This window comes from Onychostruthus taczanowskii, unplaced genomic scaffold (assembly GCF_017590055.1).
Source record: "Onychostruthus taczanowskii isolate IOZ18803 unplaced genomic scaffold, ASM1759005v1 scaffold5, whole genome shotgun sequence".
Classification (NCBI taxonomy): Eukaryota; Metazoa; Chordata; class Aves; order Passeriformes; family Passeridae; genus Onychostruthus; species Onychostruthus taczanowskii.
Genome location: NW_024502568.1, coordinates 9583453 through 9600930, shown reverse-complemented (window position 1 = coordinate 9600930; position 17478 = coordinate 9583453). Strand labels below are relative to the sequence as shown.

The window sequence follows — 17478 nt, the reverse complement described above, 5'->3', positions numbered from 1 at the left end:
CCTAAACTTTGTATGCTAGGTACTGGCAATTTGGGGGGCAGAAAGGAGGAGTTTGGTCACAGAGGATTTACAATTTCACAGTACAAAACAAGATAAAATGTATTTTTTAAAAATTATTAAACCCATTTTTATCAGCAATTAAAGTGTTGTCCATATTTTGGAAGAGATACTTGAAATTTGATCAGGATGTGTTGCTTTCTGTGCTGGATATTTTTTTAATAATGTAATCCCTCTGAAAACCCATTCAAATTTGATAAAGTTATAAACAACTGGAAAACTGGACCTCATCCATGCTCAAGTAATATCACAGACATGCAAAAACTAGAAGAAATGCTATCTCCTCTCTATTTCTTTCCTTCCCCAAAGGGAAAAACCCTTCCTTCTTTTTCTGAATAAAGTAACTGCAGGGCCAAGAGATAAACTCTTGCAGAACATATAATGAAAAAGTTTTCATGGTATCAAATTTAATATACTGTACACTGTGGACAAAGCCTGCTCCTCTGAGATGATAAACAGATTATTCCCTGTCTACAACAAACCCTGTCCTAGGACCACTGCAGTACTGACATTCCTAGACTAAATAAATTCTGTTCCTTCAAACTTATAGGTTACATTTTCTAGCCCTCTCATTACTTCTTGGCAGCATCTTGCAGCTTTTCCCCAGACTTGCAGTACCCAAAGCTGCACACAACACGAGCTGAGGTGGATTGTGAACACTCCTCCTGGTTCCTTCCAAGAAGACATTTGGTGTCTTTACCACGCAGCTGGCTCCTATTATAACTCCAGACTATTCCCTGTAAGTAATTGCTCCTTTCAGTTTGCCTTCCTTGGCAGAGCACTTGCTCTCAATTAAAGAAATAAAACAGTTCTGGATGACAAATGTAATTTCTTCACTGAATTTTAATTCAGTCCTTCAAAACACCCACTCTGTTGGGCAAAATCCACCAATCCCTTGGATCTGTTCACCAACAGGTTGTTAGGAAGAGAGAGTGCTACTGAACCCCACAAAGAAATCCTCAAGACTCTACATGATAGAGCCTCCTCAGCTGGACAGTTGAGTCTCCATGACTACTAATCAGCAACTTTTCAGATATCAGTGCTCTCCTTAGAATAATTTTGCCAGGATCATGTTTGTACCTGAGACTTGCCAGATTTCCATAAGTCCTCTAAAAAATTCCCCTGACTGACTCTGATGGATCTGCTGCACAGATCTCTCAGTGTAGACCAGAATATTCAGGTGGCATCTCCCAACAGCAGAAGAACCTCTCACCAGCCTGAACATGCACAAGCAAAGTCCGATTTTTCTCTTTTGTGGCTGCTGTTGGTAAGGCCTATGCAGCAGGAGAAAGGAGCAGATGAGGAAAAGGAAAGGAAAAGCACAGAACTGAGAGAGGAAAACACCTAACTGGGGGAGAAGAAGTGGAGGACAGGGAGCAATGCCCATAAACTGAAATGTGCGAAGTTCCAGCTCAACATGAGGAAGAGTTTTAGATCAAGAGTAGCAGAGAACTGGACCAGGCTGCCCAGTTCTCTGCAGTATATTAAATTATTGCTCCTTCAACCCAAAAAGGACTATAAAAAAGATCTGCAAAAACATTAATAGTAAACTCTTATTAGTCATATTCAGGCTTCTGGAGGTTTTTTAAACCTGTACAAGTAATGTTACTTTCATAGCAGAAAAAAAAAGGTAATGTAATATATTTTTGGAAATTTTTGAAAGAAAGATTTTTTAGTTTATTGCATATTGTATTTTTAATTCTTCTGCTTTTTGGTCATGTTAGTTTCCTTCTTCTGACCTGAATTTTGCACCTTAATGCTAACAGTAGTATGTTACACATTTGCTGAGACTACTAGAAATGAGGATTTAGTGTTGTATCAACAGCTTTGTTAAACCAAACCAGCAGCTTCCCTTAAAAACAGTTTTAGAAATAAGAGAAGATAGGTAAGAGCCAGGAAAGTAGCAAATGTGGAGGTTTGGAATGAGCAGTAAAGCAGGTGAGAATATGGATGAAGTGCACAAAATCAGGTATACAATTTATCCACATGCCAGTGCATAATGATGTTTTCTAGCAGCCTGCAGCCTGCCACATGGCTATCTATGAATATTTCACTACATTTCATCCACTGCTACAGACCTGTGAAACTTGGAACTGCATATCCTTAGGTAACCACCCCACATGTGCTAACACAACCTTCTTCCATTTCTGGTAATCCCAGTGGGCTCCTATGAAGGGCACCACCTTCTTGTGGTCAACAATTTACCTTTAATAAGAGTCATTAAATGAATGATATTTATTGGATATTTATTTCACTGTACAAGACTGATTTCTGTAAAACCACAAGCTTGTAGGGCTCTGTTTCTGGGATCTGACCAGAGCAGCAGGAGCCTGCTTCTGAAAACCTAACTAGGGCCTGGAGACCAAGTGGTTTGGTTTTGCTTTAATTCATGAGATTGTAATATATGTATATATGTGTGGCATTACACTGCCCACAAGCGATCAAGCAAAAGTCAGTCATACAAGTAAGTCATTCTGGAGAGAGATGCTTTCAAAGAGATGACAAACATGCTGCTCCAGCACAAAGCAGATATTTTTCAAGCAGAAAGGTAATTTCAGATGTAGTATTTGACAAGAAATGCTGACAAAGCAACAACTGTACTGTCAGATGAATGAAAAATTATTATTTTTACAGTTATTCAGCTGTATGCTCAGTATTGCTCAATCAAGAGAAAGTTTCAGGGATTTAGTAGGCTCTTTGGGTACATGTACATTGTTTTGTTTGTTTGAAACCATGACAACTTTCGACATGAGACACTAAGAGCAGTGACTTTCCACAGTGGGGTACAAATCCCAAAGTGAGCAGCACAGCACTTCTTGGCTGCCCATGATCCTGCCAACACAGCTGGACTCGGACACCTGCCTGTGCCTGCACACAACAAGGATGTAGCCTGGATAACCCACCCCTCCACAGCTGGGAATCATTTCCTGTTTGCACAAGCATCCTTCTGTCTTCAGGGACCTCACCTGCCCAACCTTCCCTACTGGGAAGGAGGCACAGTGACATTTCAGACAAAGTGCACAGCCAGGAGGATGGTGAGTAGGGCTTTTATTTTAGACACTCAAGTGAGTAGGCTGACCTTGGCAGAATGCAGGCTGCTGCTCTGCTTCCACCTCACCCACCTTCTGAGTGCCACTCCACCAGCTTGCTCTGAGACATGAATTTCCTCACCACTCACCAGTAAAAATGAACAGGGCAGCTCAGCCTGTTCCTAAAACTGTTTCCAGGATTTCACTCTTTCTAAAACTGTAGTCAACTTTTTTATACCAACTTAGACAGCCTTACATGTTCTGCACAGCCTGCAGAACAGACACAGCTTTTCTTGATGGAGTCATTAGTAGGGTGATTAACTCAAGATCTTTCTAATATCATAAAATTACTTCTCCAGAACTATTTGCAATCATCTTCCAAATACACATCATAGATGCAGGCAGTTTAGATGGAAAAATCTTTCAACTTAGATCTGCAAAAGTTCTCTGAAAGTCAAGAGTGAAGTTAACAAGCTCAGTTCTGACTAATTTACTTCCCTTTTCCTTCAGAAGTACACTCTAACTGTGAGCTGACAGTGTAAATTTGGGCTTTTAAGAATCAAAGCAACATTTGCATGTACCAGTTGACCACTGGTATTTTTCAGTCAATATATGCAGGAAGAACTAGAATAATCAACTTGCTAGAATAACCTATTTTACATGGATACACATATACATAGTGCAGAATAACAATGTTGCTAAAAAGGTTGGTATTAGTCTCTTCATCTTGCTAGGCAGCTCTCTAAGGATGTTAAGAAATACAAAGGCTTATAAGTATTTTGACTATCTATGCTGTTTCTTTTTTGTTGACCACTGATTTCTACATGTATCCAATCAAAAGAAGTAGAAATAAAATAATAATCAAATAATAATGGTATACAAGTCATCTACAAATACTCCACACCACTGCAAACCTTTAATAGGGGAAAGCACGTGCTCACATTAGGACTCATAACAGTAATGACTAAACAGTTTCACATCATTCTACAGAAAAATAGCTAAAAAAGCACTGCTGTTAGACTAAAACCTGCCAAATGATACAAAAACCCATTCAACCATTTTCACTTTTGCCCATTTTGATCAGAGTTTCTAATATCTTAAATCCATTTTTAAAAAGGGCACAATTCAACTTATCTAAACATACCCACACAGAGTCTCTAAGCCAAATCTCCACCACTGAAGAAAAGTTTCAAAACTTAACTGGTATTTTGTCCTCGAGAGTGAAGAGACGTTAATTTTGGTTCCTGTGCTGTAAACACGGCTGCCCGTGAGAGGAAGACCTTCACTGAAACAGCCAGCACGGCTCCTGAGAGGCTCTTTCAAGACTGAAGTTTAGATACAAACAGCCAGTGCCCTCAGTGGAAAAGGGTGGAGCTGGCCACAAAAAAACCGCCAGGGAGCGAAGGCTGGCCGGGAGAAGATAAGAGTCACAAAAAGTGTTTGTCAATGCCATGAAAGAGAACAAGGGGGATGGGGCTTCTGTGTTGAGACAAAAAGAAGTAGGCTTGGTAATAAGTATGGGGAATTAGCTGAAGTTATAATAATCTCTTCACTTGCACTGAAGGGTGAGGGGACCTGGGCTGGATTTAGTGCCTGGGCTGACAGCAAGGCGCTCCCCACACAGAGCTCAGCCTGTGCCAGTTTTTCCGGCTCCTCTAACCTGGTGCACACTGGCTTTCCTCCACAACTGCTGCAGTGTTCACTCCTGTGATAAGCAGCCTAGAGATACCCCATGATTACAGCCAAACCTGAAGCACTGAACTCCTTTGCCAAGCCCATCCCCAGCAACCCAGAGCCAGCCACTCACACAACTGCTGCTCTGCATGGGGGTCTGGGTCCCTCCCTCGTGTTCCTCTTGTGGAGTGAAGCCATAGCATACATCCTGCTAAATGGAACGTAAATGAAATGTAATGAATGTAAATGGAATGTACAATGCTAGACAAAATCAAATTTCAGCTTGTCAGGGGTCTCACGCATTTCTGAGCATAATTAACTGGGTTTTTCAGTAAGTGAAGGACTTGGAAGCGTGGGAGCACATATGGAGAGGATGCACTAGGAGGGATGGCAGAGCTCTTGCAGGGTGTTCTGGATGCACATGCTCCTTCAGCCAAGGAGAAAAGTCACCAGTCATGGCTTTCCAAGGTTTTCCAGGCATCATTCAACATGTATCTGGTGGCATTTATATCTAATGAGAAAAAACACAGCTCAAACTAAGTGGAAAGGAGCAATATGGAAATAGAGTGGAGTGAAGGTAACCCAGTTTTATAGTGAGAAAGAAGTGAAATTCTCACTATGTGCACTTGTGGTGGAGGACTTTGGTGTGAATTTACAGTGCTCATCACGGCAACAGAAATGAATGATAGCTGGGCTGGGGGATTTCTTGGGTCCTCACAGAGATCTAGTGGATGGCCTTGATTTGAGACAATGTTACCCTGACACAAACTCCCTCTCACTTAAAATGTCATCACAGTGCACAGGGGATCTTTAAGGGACATTTTGTAGTATGTCTTCAGTGATGTGACAAGTTGAGGCCCTTGCCTCTGGATGAACAAAATGCTGCACAGGTTGTATGACGAAAGCATGCAACTAAATAAGCTATTGCAGTGGGAGGAGAGTCATGACTTCCCAGCAGGACATTGGGAAGATGTCAGAGAAGACAAAAGCCAGAGCAGGGAGCTGCAGGGTGAGAGGACTGCCCAGTGAGGAGGTCCTCAGGTGATGCAAAAGGTTGTGAGTCCTTTGTGGCCAAAGGGTGAGGCCTCTGAAGGATGTGAAAGACTTTTGAACTTCTGAGAAAAGAGCAGTAAAAGCCAAAACATATGAGGAACTGAAAGGACTTTGATATTTTTAAGAAAATAAACTGCCCCAAAAGGGAGTGGTATTGCAAAAATATTGGATGTTCACTCAATACAAAATAAAGTAAACTAAACAACTGCAAAAGCTGGAGAAAAAATAAATTAAATCATCCTTCATCTCTGTCCTGATGGTTTGAAAATAACATATCCAGGAAAAAAATTCAAGTGTGGGTGGGATTGCTTGTTTTTGAGGAGAAAAATCTGCCTGCATGCTGCATGCTAAGGCAGACCTCTGAATAGAAGAGTTGCTAAGCTGTATAGTTATCTCCCCACTTTTTTTTTGGGCAAGACTGACTAATGTGGGAGGCAGGGGGGTGTGTGCATGTGCAAGGCAGGAAGGGAGGCACAGTAGAGAAGTACATTTTTAACCTACCAAAATTTTGCAGACTGGATAGTTTGACCTGAGCCTTCCTGCAATGGCAGTACCAAGCCAGAGTGGCCCTGAATTTCCTGCAGAGTCACAGTGGGTTGGTAGACACTCTCTAGATCCAGCACAAAATTAAAGTAAAGCCTGATGGAATCCTGTCAACACAGAGCTCAACTGAAGAAAAAAAAAAACCCAAGCTCCAAATAGCTGTGTTTTATATGTAAAAATAGCCAGCGCACTTCCAATGGGTCTCAAGAAGCCACACAAAACTTCACTGGTAAATTAAAAACTTAAACTGCACATTTAAATTCCAATAACCGTGCATTTTTATGTTTACATGAAACAGCTGTTCAGCTCATTGCTTCAGACACAACTTCTTCTTACATCAGTAACAAGAATGAACATATATATAAGGAATAAATAAATATATACACACACATTATCCTGCTAGCTGAAGCCTGTAGTTAGCTTTTCTGCTGGGTGGATAATAGTTTCACATGGTCTCACTGCACTGGAAGCAGTGTGACATTGCTGCCTGCCTGCAGAAACATCCAACACCTTCCCTGCTTCACCACGCCTCTGGGGATCTTCTCCCCATCTGTATCTGTATGTTCACTCAGCTCCTCAGTGCTAAACTGGCTGTTCAGTTTTCATAAACACCATAACTGCACAACCACTGCCCTTTTTTTAAAAAGTGTTTTAAGAGTTTTTGGTTGCTATGGTGACAGCACCAGAGAAATGCTAGAAGGAAATAAAGGCCAGAAGTACACCATAAGTGAAATAAGGAGTTTGATGGTACAGCAAATATATTTTTGGTCTGTGAAAAACACAGTAACTCTGTGTAACAAGCAACATATGATTGTTTAGCATACAGACAAAACGGTCTTTAATTGCAGAGTTAAGTTGGAAAATATAAAAAACCCCAAAACCACCAACTCATCTTTTCTGATTCTGGATATATTACAGGGTAAGTATCTTGGGCCCAATAAGCAATAAAACTAGTGCACTGCATGAATGTACTACCTTTCTTTAAAAATAACAACATGCTACCTAAATCTTCTGAAACTGAAGATGTTACTAAAATAAACCTAAATGGCTTTGTGCTAAGATGGGCCAGCAGTACTTCTGGAAGCTATCAGGCTGCTCAGCCCCAGCTGATTTTAATTTCTTTCCACCTTTCTAACAGACACAGAAGAGCAAACATGTTCAGTTTATCAGATTCTCCAGCCTATCAGATACTCAGGGGCTACATGCAGCATTAGGCAAACACATCTGAGAACTCACTGATAATGTCAGGACATTCTCCATGGGCAAGGGTCAGAAAACAACTATGATTTGTTTAAGGTTTAATATGAACAGACTCCAAGGCATTAGCAAACATCAGAAGTAATGGAAATAGCTTTTCAGTAGCTTTTAAATTATTTAATTTAGGAAAGGGAAATTGCACATCAGAGAGGAGTAGTCAGATTGCACACTAGTATGGGCACCAAACAGTACATCAGAGAGATGCAGCAGCTTGATGTCTGAAGATGTCTGGTCAGGCCTGTAGCCCTTACAACAACATGCACTGAGTAAAATATACTGTGGTTCCTGAAATATATTCTCTAATTTATTTTCTTGCTAAAGGATTTAGATTTTCCTACTTGAAAGAAAGAAAAAAAGCTTGTTAATAAAACCAGATTAAATTAGTACCTAAGCTTCCTACTATGTGACAGTGATTAACCCTTTAGTTTTGCACCTCTGCTCACCGAAAGTGCATGTTCAAAGCTCACCTCATCACCACCACAACATGCTTTTGTACTTTTAAGACAGTTACTATCCTTGCTAGGTACACTTCACATTTACTAATACTTGCTAGAAGAGGAGTCACTGACTATTTCTTTGATCTGAATGCATTTATATACATAAGACTGGGTGAAGATTTACCAGCAAAGCAAGCTGTTCCTTAAACTGTGTCTCATAATTTCTCTTCTTCTAAACACCTTACAACCATATTCTCTCTGTCAAGAGGAACAATCCAGAAAAGCAACAAAGTTCCATGAAAATATCTAACACAATGTAATTCTGCAGCCATAGAACAAAAACACTATGGACAATGCTCATCAATTCAATCCTGAACCCGTGTTACACAGACTGGTAACAGGAACAATACTTTCTCGCCATTGTGTGATGAATTTTAAATTCAAGAGAACAAGGTAAATGTTTTCAGTCCTGAGTCCCAGGAACAGTATGGCACACAGCAGCTGGAGCCTGGAGCCTGGAACACTGCACCTTCCACCCCAAAAATTCTGAAATTCACTTGATGGACATTTGCTCACGGATACTGTATAAAAATGCTTTCATTTCCTTGCGTGAGAAATCACTGCAGAGTTCCTCCAAATTTTCTGTATCAGGAAAAGGGAGGATAAAAGGAGATACTTGAGGGGAAGTGGGAGCTCAGACAACTCCTCTTCGTGCCTGATCCCACACTCAGCTCCCACGTTCCCATTTCTCTCTAAGCCAAGCAGGCAGCAGGACCCTGGCTTATTTGGACAACTGTTCCCTTACACAACAAAAACTTGCAACTTATTGGCAGCTCTGAACAGTCACTTTCCAAAAAGTGCTGGGCTCAGCTTCTCTTGCAGCAGGAAACTGACAGCAGCCCAGCAGCTCTCTGTCCCACAATCTTCTGTTAAAACAGCAGCCTAAAAACTCAGGGGTTCATACCCCTCTTCACACCCCTTCCGAAAATCTGCATGCTGACGCTGCATCTACTAAGAAAAACACCACAGAGGCTGAAGCAAAGGGATTTTAATTACATCTGGCAGACTTGGCAAAAGATGCCCCAAAATGTTAATGAAATAGTTACACTCATCAGATTCAATGCTGGTCATCAAAAGGACCCAAAACCCATCACATACAAAATCAAATGATCTCTCCAACTTATTTTTACCTGGTAGGCTAAAGATTTTGTCTTTCTGTGAGTCCTGGCTACTCATAATGTGAATATTTTAACAGGAATGAGTAAACTCTGATCATATTTTACAATTGAGTATTTAACATAAAATTATCATGATTAAACATTATGCAGTACCTCCTTAGAGTATTTTCCTTATAAAAGAGCCTGGCTGCAAACCCAAGCTTGCACAAATTGACTTGAAAAATAATAAATTCCTTAGTCAACAGGTTCATGTTATACTCAAAGCAACACAGATCCAAGAGACACTCCAGGACAACACTTTAGCAAACAATCCTGTTATTCATGGATGACTATAATAGGGTGATTACTAACAGCTGTTTGCAATCTCTTTACATATGGAAAAGCTTTTAAAAAATTACAGAAGCACCCCAATTTACAGAAGAACTGAAGACAGAAGGATCTGTAAAGCTGCTTAGCCCCTTCTCAGTCCCATTATCCTCAAAACTTGCATTACACATGGATACCCCTAAAGGATCATTGCACAGGCCTTACTCACTCCCTATGCCTTCAAAATACTCAAGGCAACAGCATTACTTTCCAATGTACTCATCAGGTTAAACTCAAAGAATACAGGTATTAAAATATAAATTAAAACTACCATGAACAGGGTTCAATAGATTGAATAGTTTTATATGCAGTCTACACAAATACTGAACTTACACAACCAGTAGATGAGCACTAATATGGCCAAGTAGGGGTATGATCACCCTCAAGGACATAAAAAGAACATAGTCTAGCTTTTAAATAAACTTAACCCAATTATGAATGTTAATTAAAGCATTCCTGATGTAAATGATAGGTTAATATTCAAACCCAGAAAGCAGAACACTACGTAATGCCCTAATTTGTTCCTATTTGACCAGTGACTCCTCCACTCTCTTCCCCGTCCCTAAGTTTTAATTAGGAACCCTGCAGCCAGCCACATCTTTCTGTAACAATGCAATGAACCATAAGAATATAAAAGTATCAGGAGAAAAGAACAGCACTATAAAGGCTGCTTGTCCACAAACAAAACACCAGACCAACAAAATGCTGGATAATCTGTTTAGTGACTTTTTGTAGAAGACGGTGCAGAGATATTCCAACTAGCTGTGACACAGATTTCTTTTTTCATAACAGCCTTTCCACTTTACCCCCCATTAGGGGCACTCACAGGGCTCTGCAGTATCTGGGTGACCCTCTTCCTCTGCTCCATCATATTGAAGTCCTGTCTGAGGTCAGGGGACATGTTTCTCTCCCGGATGTACTCCGGGTCATTCTCGTTGATGCGATCGAAGTACCGCTCTTTGTGAGGCATCGTGGCGGGGGGAGGAGTAGTGATCACCACCTGGCTGGCATCAGCACTCATGCTTCAACACTGTGCAGGGAAGGCTTCCCCTGAAATGAAAGGAAAGCAGGGAAAATGTCAGCTAAAGGAGGGTAGTGCATGGAACTTCCAAGTCTGGACGCAACTAACGTCCCTTTGCATCTCTGCAGATTATCTAAAATGAAAAGAGAAAAAGTGAGTAGCTATCACAATTAGAAAATTTAGGAAAAAAAATTAGAAAAAATAGTTAAAAACCATTAGTAAATTCTCTGATAATGCATAAACTTTATTTGAGGTAAAATAAAAACCAAAAAGCCTACAATTAGGAGTGACATTTGAAATGACCATTGTACATTTTATGACAAACTTTCCTCTGTAATTTTACACTACACTTATCACTTCCCAAGGTTTTTTATAGCTCTCCTTCCTGAGCTGTTCAAGCAAACACCCAGAAGAGAAGGCCTGTTTAATATCTGCTCAGAGCTCATCTCCCAGCTTGAATGAAGAAATTCCTCAGTTACAGCATTTTCAAAGCATCTCATAACCACAGCTTAAAGACAAGGCTTCAGGACACTCAAGGACCACCAGGGAATTTCCACTGAGCTCCAGCTGATGCCTGCTCTTTCACAAAACACTGGGAGACATAGAGGGAACTGCAGAGGTTGTATGTTGGCTGAGGCCAACATCCATGGCAAACAGCTGAGCTTTAGATTTTCTCCTTTTGTTTGCAATTGTATGCAAAGATTCTCACTGAAGCTCATTACATTAGGAAAAGAAAAAAAAATCCAACGAAAATACTTTCATGTCTTGGTAGAAAGCTTAAAATTCTCATTAAAAAACCTGATAAGCATTTGTAAACACAAATAAAACTGGATCAAAAGGAAAGAAGCAGACACCTGAATTTTCATACGAAGAATCAGGCTCAAAAGCACACTCAAGAACACCATTCCTCAAAAGCTACTGAAGAGGGACACTTTCTCAGGTTTGAGGAACAAAGAGAAACAGGATTTGAAGGACAAGATAAGTGTATTATGAAAATACATTTTAACATGCAAATGTCTACAGTCAATAATACATTTAATATAGAAATATTTGCATGAAAAAATATTTGGTATGTAAATTCACATCTTCAGAGGAAAAAAGCCCAAGTCAAGCAGTGTTCAACAGTGTGGTTTGACATTCTGGTATCAGTGGATCAAAGTGTCCTTGCTCAGCGGCACAGCTCACCCACCCCTCGTTTGTGTCACTGCAATTGCCATTTGGGGTGAGCCAACAGGAGCATCCAAACTGCCTCCACTGTAATCTCACGTATTTCCCAGGTGGAACACTGGGAATCCCTGTCAAAACCAGCTTCAGCAGCCCAAGCCCTCCTCCTGCCTGCAGCAAGTCCTTCCAGTCCTTGTAACATCCACTGCTGCTCAGCCACACCAGGACCCAGGCTGACAGGAGGATGCAAACTGGTTTTCAGCCAGTTTCCCACACTGATTCCCAAATGGCTTTGCTGACATTGCAAGGGAGAGCACAAGGATGAAATCCTGGGGCACTGCAGCCCTGTAACCAAGTATGAAACCCCAGACAGAAACCACCAACAGAGCTGGGAAAGCACTAGCAGGTAAGAGCCAAGAAAACTATGTCTATGACTTTCTTGTATACTACAGATTATGATAAAATTTGGGATTGAGATGAAACACAACAGTTCCTACAGGTTTAATTGGTTTTGCTCTTCCTGCCTTTTTTTTTTTTCCACGGAAAGAGAGAAAAAGAAAACATCATCTGGGATGCAACATTATCCAGCTGCACACACAGAGCTCCCAGGAGGTACCTGGCATGCTGGATGAACATACCATGTTCTGGGATGTATAATTCACATCCTGGAGACAAGCTCCATGAACTCTGATGGCTTCATTCCAGAGGCTGAGGAAACACATTGGTGAGTTTTGCATTTGCTGCTTGGGTGCAGTAGAAGTTCATTCAGCATTTGCTGACTGACCCCTGGAAAGCCTGGGATGTGTGATCAGTTTAAGGATGCTGGGGAGAAAACAAGGGGTTTGCTTCAAAGTGAGAGTTTGGGAAAAATCTGGTAGTAGTATGAAAGGAGCTTAAGTTTTTCTAAAGAATTAACTCTTGGGATGGTGTCTGGGGATCTGACCACCGCTCAGCTTAGGAAAAACACCCTTATAAATGTAATTGTGTATTATGTCGCTGCTCCAGTGCCCTGTGTGTACCTTCCCTTTCCCCCCTGCTCAAAATGGTGAGGTTTAAGAAGAAAAAGAAAACAAGCATCAGGAGAAAACATAAGACCATGAGATCACTGGCTAAATGCCACAAGGTAAGAAAATCTCGAGACCAGACCTGTCAGCCTTCACTGCTCTCCATCTGTGCTGAGAGAAGAACCTCCATCTGAGCCAGAACAGACACCTTCCATCACCTGCAGGTAACTAAAAGCAGTCCACAAAAGCAGATAGCAAGAGCCTTGCTTGACCTGGTGACCAGCCGTGACTCCTGCTCTTTTTCTCCTTCCCTGGAGTTGTCTTATCTGACCATTTATTTCCCTAAAATCTGAACTGTTAACCCCAAGTAGGAGACTTGCTCAGCTGCTGATCAGCTCAGTTGGCTGGATCAAGTACATGCATGTCTGAACTTCAAAACATACTTATTGTTATTATTATAGGTTTATAGGACATAATTAGTTCAAGTCCATTACTTTACAATTCATTCTTACAGTGACAGAAAAGCCCATTCATCTGTAAAAATGGCACAAATGTGACTGGCAATACCCAAAATCCACGAAAGAGATTTTTCTAATTGCCTTGGACTTTAGTTTTTCCTCTTTCCTTTCAGCCTGGTTTGTTACCTCTAGCCATTAAGATTACAACACTGAAGTCCTTGTAGTACAAAACCCCTCCATTACTGAACATAATATGGGTGTTGGGTCCAGTTGTTCTTATTAGGTCTGGTTCAATGCCCGCTCTGTTGGGCCCAGGCTGACTCTCATATAACCCCTACTGTTTCCTGGAAAATTTTCAAACAAATCAACCATTCTTTTATTATTTATTTGCATCTTCTATTGATTTTTTTTTTTTAAAGAAAGAGGATACTTGTTAAAAATGCCATCAGCTTTAGGGGACCAAAAAATTAGTATCTCCTTCTCAGCATAGAACCAGCAATAAGACAAAAGTGTTTACAGGAAATCCAGATCTCAACATCTATGAATTGTGATAGAGGATCTTCTCCCCCACCTTTTTTTTTTCTTTTAATTGTGTGTGTGATACTTGTGCCTAGAGAAGAAATCAGCTTTGCTGCAAGGCTACTTTTGGCTTCCACCCCCTCCACTGCTGTTTATGAATTAAAGAAAGTGAGGTACCACCTTCCTGAACAGTACTAGCTAACATTTCCTATGCATGCTCCAGAGTGGTTGCAGAGACTGAGGCACAGGTAGAATAAATGAGAGACCCTACCTAACAGCAACAAGACACTGTATCTACGCCAGAACAGAGAAACATACATAGAGAAATCAAATATAAATTCGGATCTGATTCTATCCTGGTGAGAGCCATCACTCTTGGTCTGCTGAGGCACACATTTTAGCTCACATTTTGACCTAACATGCACATGCTGACACACTAAAAAGAGATTCAAAGATAAGGAGAGCCCACACCTGGGTTCAGTTTGCCCACGCTTGGTTCAATGGCTCCACTGTCGGGCCTAAGAACTGAATTTCAGAACGGATAAATTTTTGTTACACAGAATCCTCATCTCTGCTGAAAATACTTTTAATGACCTGTAAAACAAAAAGGCTCACAAGGTCTTGCTACAACGTAACTTGTTAATCTAACACCATTTCCCCCTCCGAGCTCTGCCCTCCTGGTTCACGCTGAACTGAATTCTGATACAAAAGAAAACAGGTCGTGTCCTCCAGTGCTTTGATGCCTTATATAGCTCATGGGTTTGGCTTCCATATCCTGTTCTGTATTTTACACCCGTAACTGGGCTACAGAGAGAAAGTAGAACATACCCCCTCTGCCAGGAAGCTGTTTATCTCTCTACTTAGGAGTAAGTCTTATTTAATGAAGGCTTCAATTTTTTTTTCCAGGAACATGGAACTGTTGATTTCAGGTTGCAACATTACATCCTGAGCATCCCCATCTGACACTTTGTAAAATCTAAGTAATCTGCTGTGTTGCTTCTGTTGCAATAACTATTTTCAATGTCAAATCACAAAAATAATAATGAGGTCAGAGAAACAAGAAGTATCAAAGTAAAAAAAAAGTGCAGGAGACCAAATGTGAGGAAAATTTATGTTGAGAAAGAACCCCCCAGAAAGCACTGACTTGATATATTTATATCTTTCATAATGTATTGAATGTATATAAAAATAAATACCACCCGACAGAATAACAGCAAATGGACCAAATTATTAGATCACCTAGCAACAGAACATTAACCTACCTTTTATGCTGATCTTTTCTGGCTGGTTTCAGACATCTCCATTTTCTCTATGCAGTGCAATCCATCTTACTGAGAGTTCCCAGCACTGCAAACCAGCAGTGTGTGCACGGCATCATTAACTGGTGTGACTGATCTGGGGTCTGAGCACTCGGGCTGGGCTACCCCGCTCCGGAGCGGCTCCTCTCAGGAGCACGGTGAGCTGCTCTGCTCCTGCGATTTCTCGCCTGCTTGTTTGTAAGGAACAGTCTGCTCTCTCTCCCCCCAGCCCCCCCTCCAATATCTTGTCTGCCAGGAGACTTGTTGGAAGCAAACTGGGCGTCTCTTGATCTCAGTTCCAGCCTCCCCATGAAACAGGTTCCAGTCTGAATCAAAGACTTGGCTTTAGCAAACACCGTCAGCTACGTACGTCAGCTGGCAGCAGCACACACACTTCAGGAATATGGGGGAATGGTTGAGAGGCATGGGGAAGTATGTAGGAGAATGTGGACTGAGAAGAGGGTCACCAATGCTATTTTCTGGCACTAGAAAGTTAACTGTTCATCCTCCCTCCTACGTATTTCAGTAATGACACACAAATGAATAACTGCAACTCTTTTAAGGCAAAAAACATAATTTGGATAAGTGCCTCAAAATTAAATTAATTCTGAAATTCACCTGATGGGGACATCAAATACCATAAATATCTGAGTTGAAAAATTTTATTTTTCTTTTTCTAGTTATCTTACAATGGATTTGGGATTTTCTTACACATTGTTCAGGTGAGTAAGATGTGTGTCCAGAGGTCAGCATTTCCTGAACTCGATTTGTGGAAATAGAAATAACTAGATAGGTAGCATTTGTTCAAAATTCTATTAACTGATTTTACTAATACACAGGAATTCCTTACATTAGCACTCAGGCCAAGCTACACTCTTAAACTGACACAAATTAATTTGCATTTAAAAATAGTCATATCTCCTCCCAGCCTGCCCAGCCATTCAATCTTTCTCCCTTTATCACATCTTCAAGATTCATACCACAAAATGTTTGTAAGGGTTTTTAAAGCTGGTTTGGATTTTATTAAATGGATTCATTTTCAGCTGTATCAGTTACCCTGCCAGATAACTGCATATCTACACAAATGTTTGTTCTGAAATAAAGATAATGATGACACAGGAGCGTCAAACACCATTTCTTCCAGTAGCAATGCAGCCATAAACAATTCGTCATACTACAGCCCAAACTGGTTACTAATCAAATAGTCTAATCCAGCACTGCATATTTAAGTCCCTCTGCTTTTAAACAGAGCAAGCTAATTTAATGATCATCTCTTTTCAGACACCACGTTAAAGAGACTGTATGGCAGCACAATATATTTTTTTCCTAAGAAATAAGCACTTGAGTGCATTTGAACCTTGCTTTTGTGTTAAATCTAAAGCACTATTTTTTCCCAGTTACATCATGCAATGTTAAAGTCAACACAAATAGTCAAGCTGTGCAACTCACACTTTACTCAGTGTAAACTGGAATGGAGCCAGACACACTTTATTGTCAAGAAGTGAGAACTAAGTGGGTCGCTGACAGCCACACAGAACATGAGAATTTGAGGCCTGTAGCTTTACCTTTAGCTGCAGGGGTGATGTTTTTTCTCTGTTAAGGAAGGTTCCTTATAATGCACTCAGCCTGTAGCAGGTGCAGTCTGCACCTCCACATTTGCAGCCCGGCCGGCCAACATGTTTCAGCACAAGTGGGGAAAAAACTTCCGGAGCCCAGAATGCTGGTTTGATGTATCCAATATGCTCTACCACATGGCCATAAACGCTATTTGCATGTGTGGAGTCTCATAAATGAACTTGCATGCTTAACCCTGTAGACACAAACTATTTCCTTCACTGCTGCATGAGTTTTTCATGTAAAAAAAGGGAGGGAACCCTTGATAAGGAAGTTATCCAGTCACCCTTTTCTGAGAGTCAGTATGATAAAAGACAAAACCAGTCTCAAAAGCACAACCCTGGGAGTTCAGATCCAAGGTCCACCCTGCCCACTGCGGAAGCCCTTGTGCCAAGGAAAAGCAGTACATAACCGGGATGTTGCCATCTCTGCATTGTGACACCTGAGCAGCCAGCAGTGTAATGGTTTCCTTGCTCTGCTCCACAAAATGTTTTCCTTTTTTACACAAAAACTGTTAAGATTGTGCAGACAATATGAACATTTTGAGATTATGATGTTCTATACACAAAACATGCAAGTCAGAACAAACCCAGTCACACATGCAAACTAGTTACAGAAAAGTAGCAGAGGAGGAATACAGAGTTTGTTGGTGAAACAATTCACGCAGGTGACAATGAAAAGCACTTTATTTTTAAAGACTCACCCCTCCTTATCTACATAATCACTTGTACTTAAGTCACCTAAAAATATTTCACGAGTTAGTAGACAAGAGAGCTAAATTAAAAGATTATGTTCTGGTAGCACTT

General features: G+C 40.8%; 1 protein-coding gene across 8 annotated transcripts in view; it reads right to left on the bottom strand.

Moving 5' to 3' along the window:
* The window catches only part of ADD3 (adducin 3), a 92485-nt gene that overhangs the window by 13599 nt on the left and 61408 nt on the right, over positions 1-17478 (bottom strand). For 7 of the 8 annotated variants that reach the window (XM_041415374.1, XM_041415371.1, XM_041415373.1 and 4 more), the window contains one exon: positions 10421-10644. In XM_041415374.1, the coding sequence (XP_041271308.1) occupies positions 10421-10615 (195 nt within the window). In that variant the 5' untranslated portion in view covers positions 10616-10644. Of the gene's footprint in view, positions 1-10420; positions 10645-15022; positions 15267-17478 lie in introns of those variants that run through there. The other variant, XM_041415369.1, reaches the window with a different exon arrangement.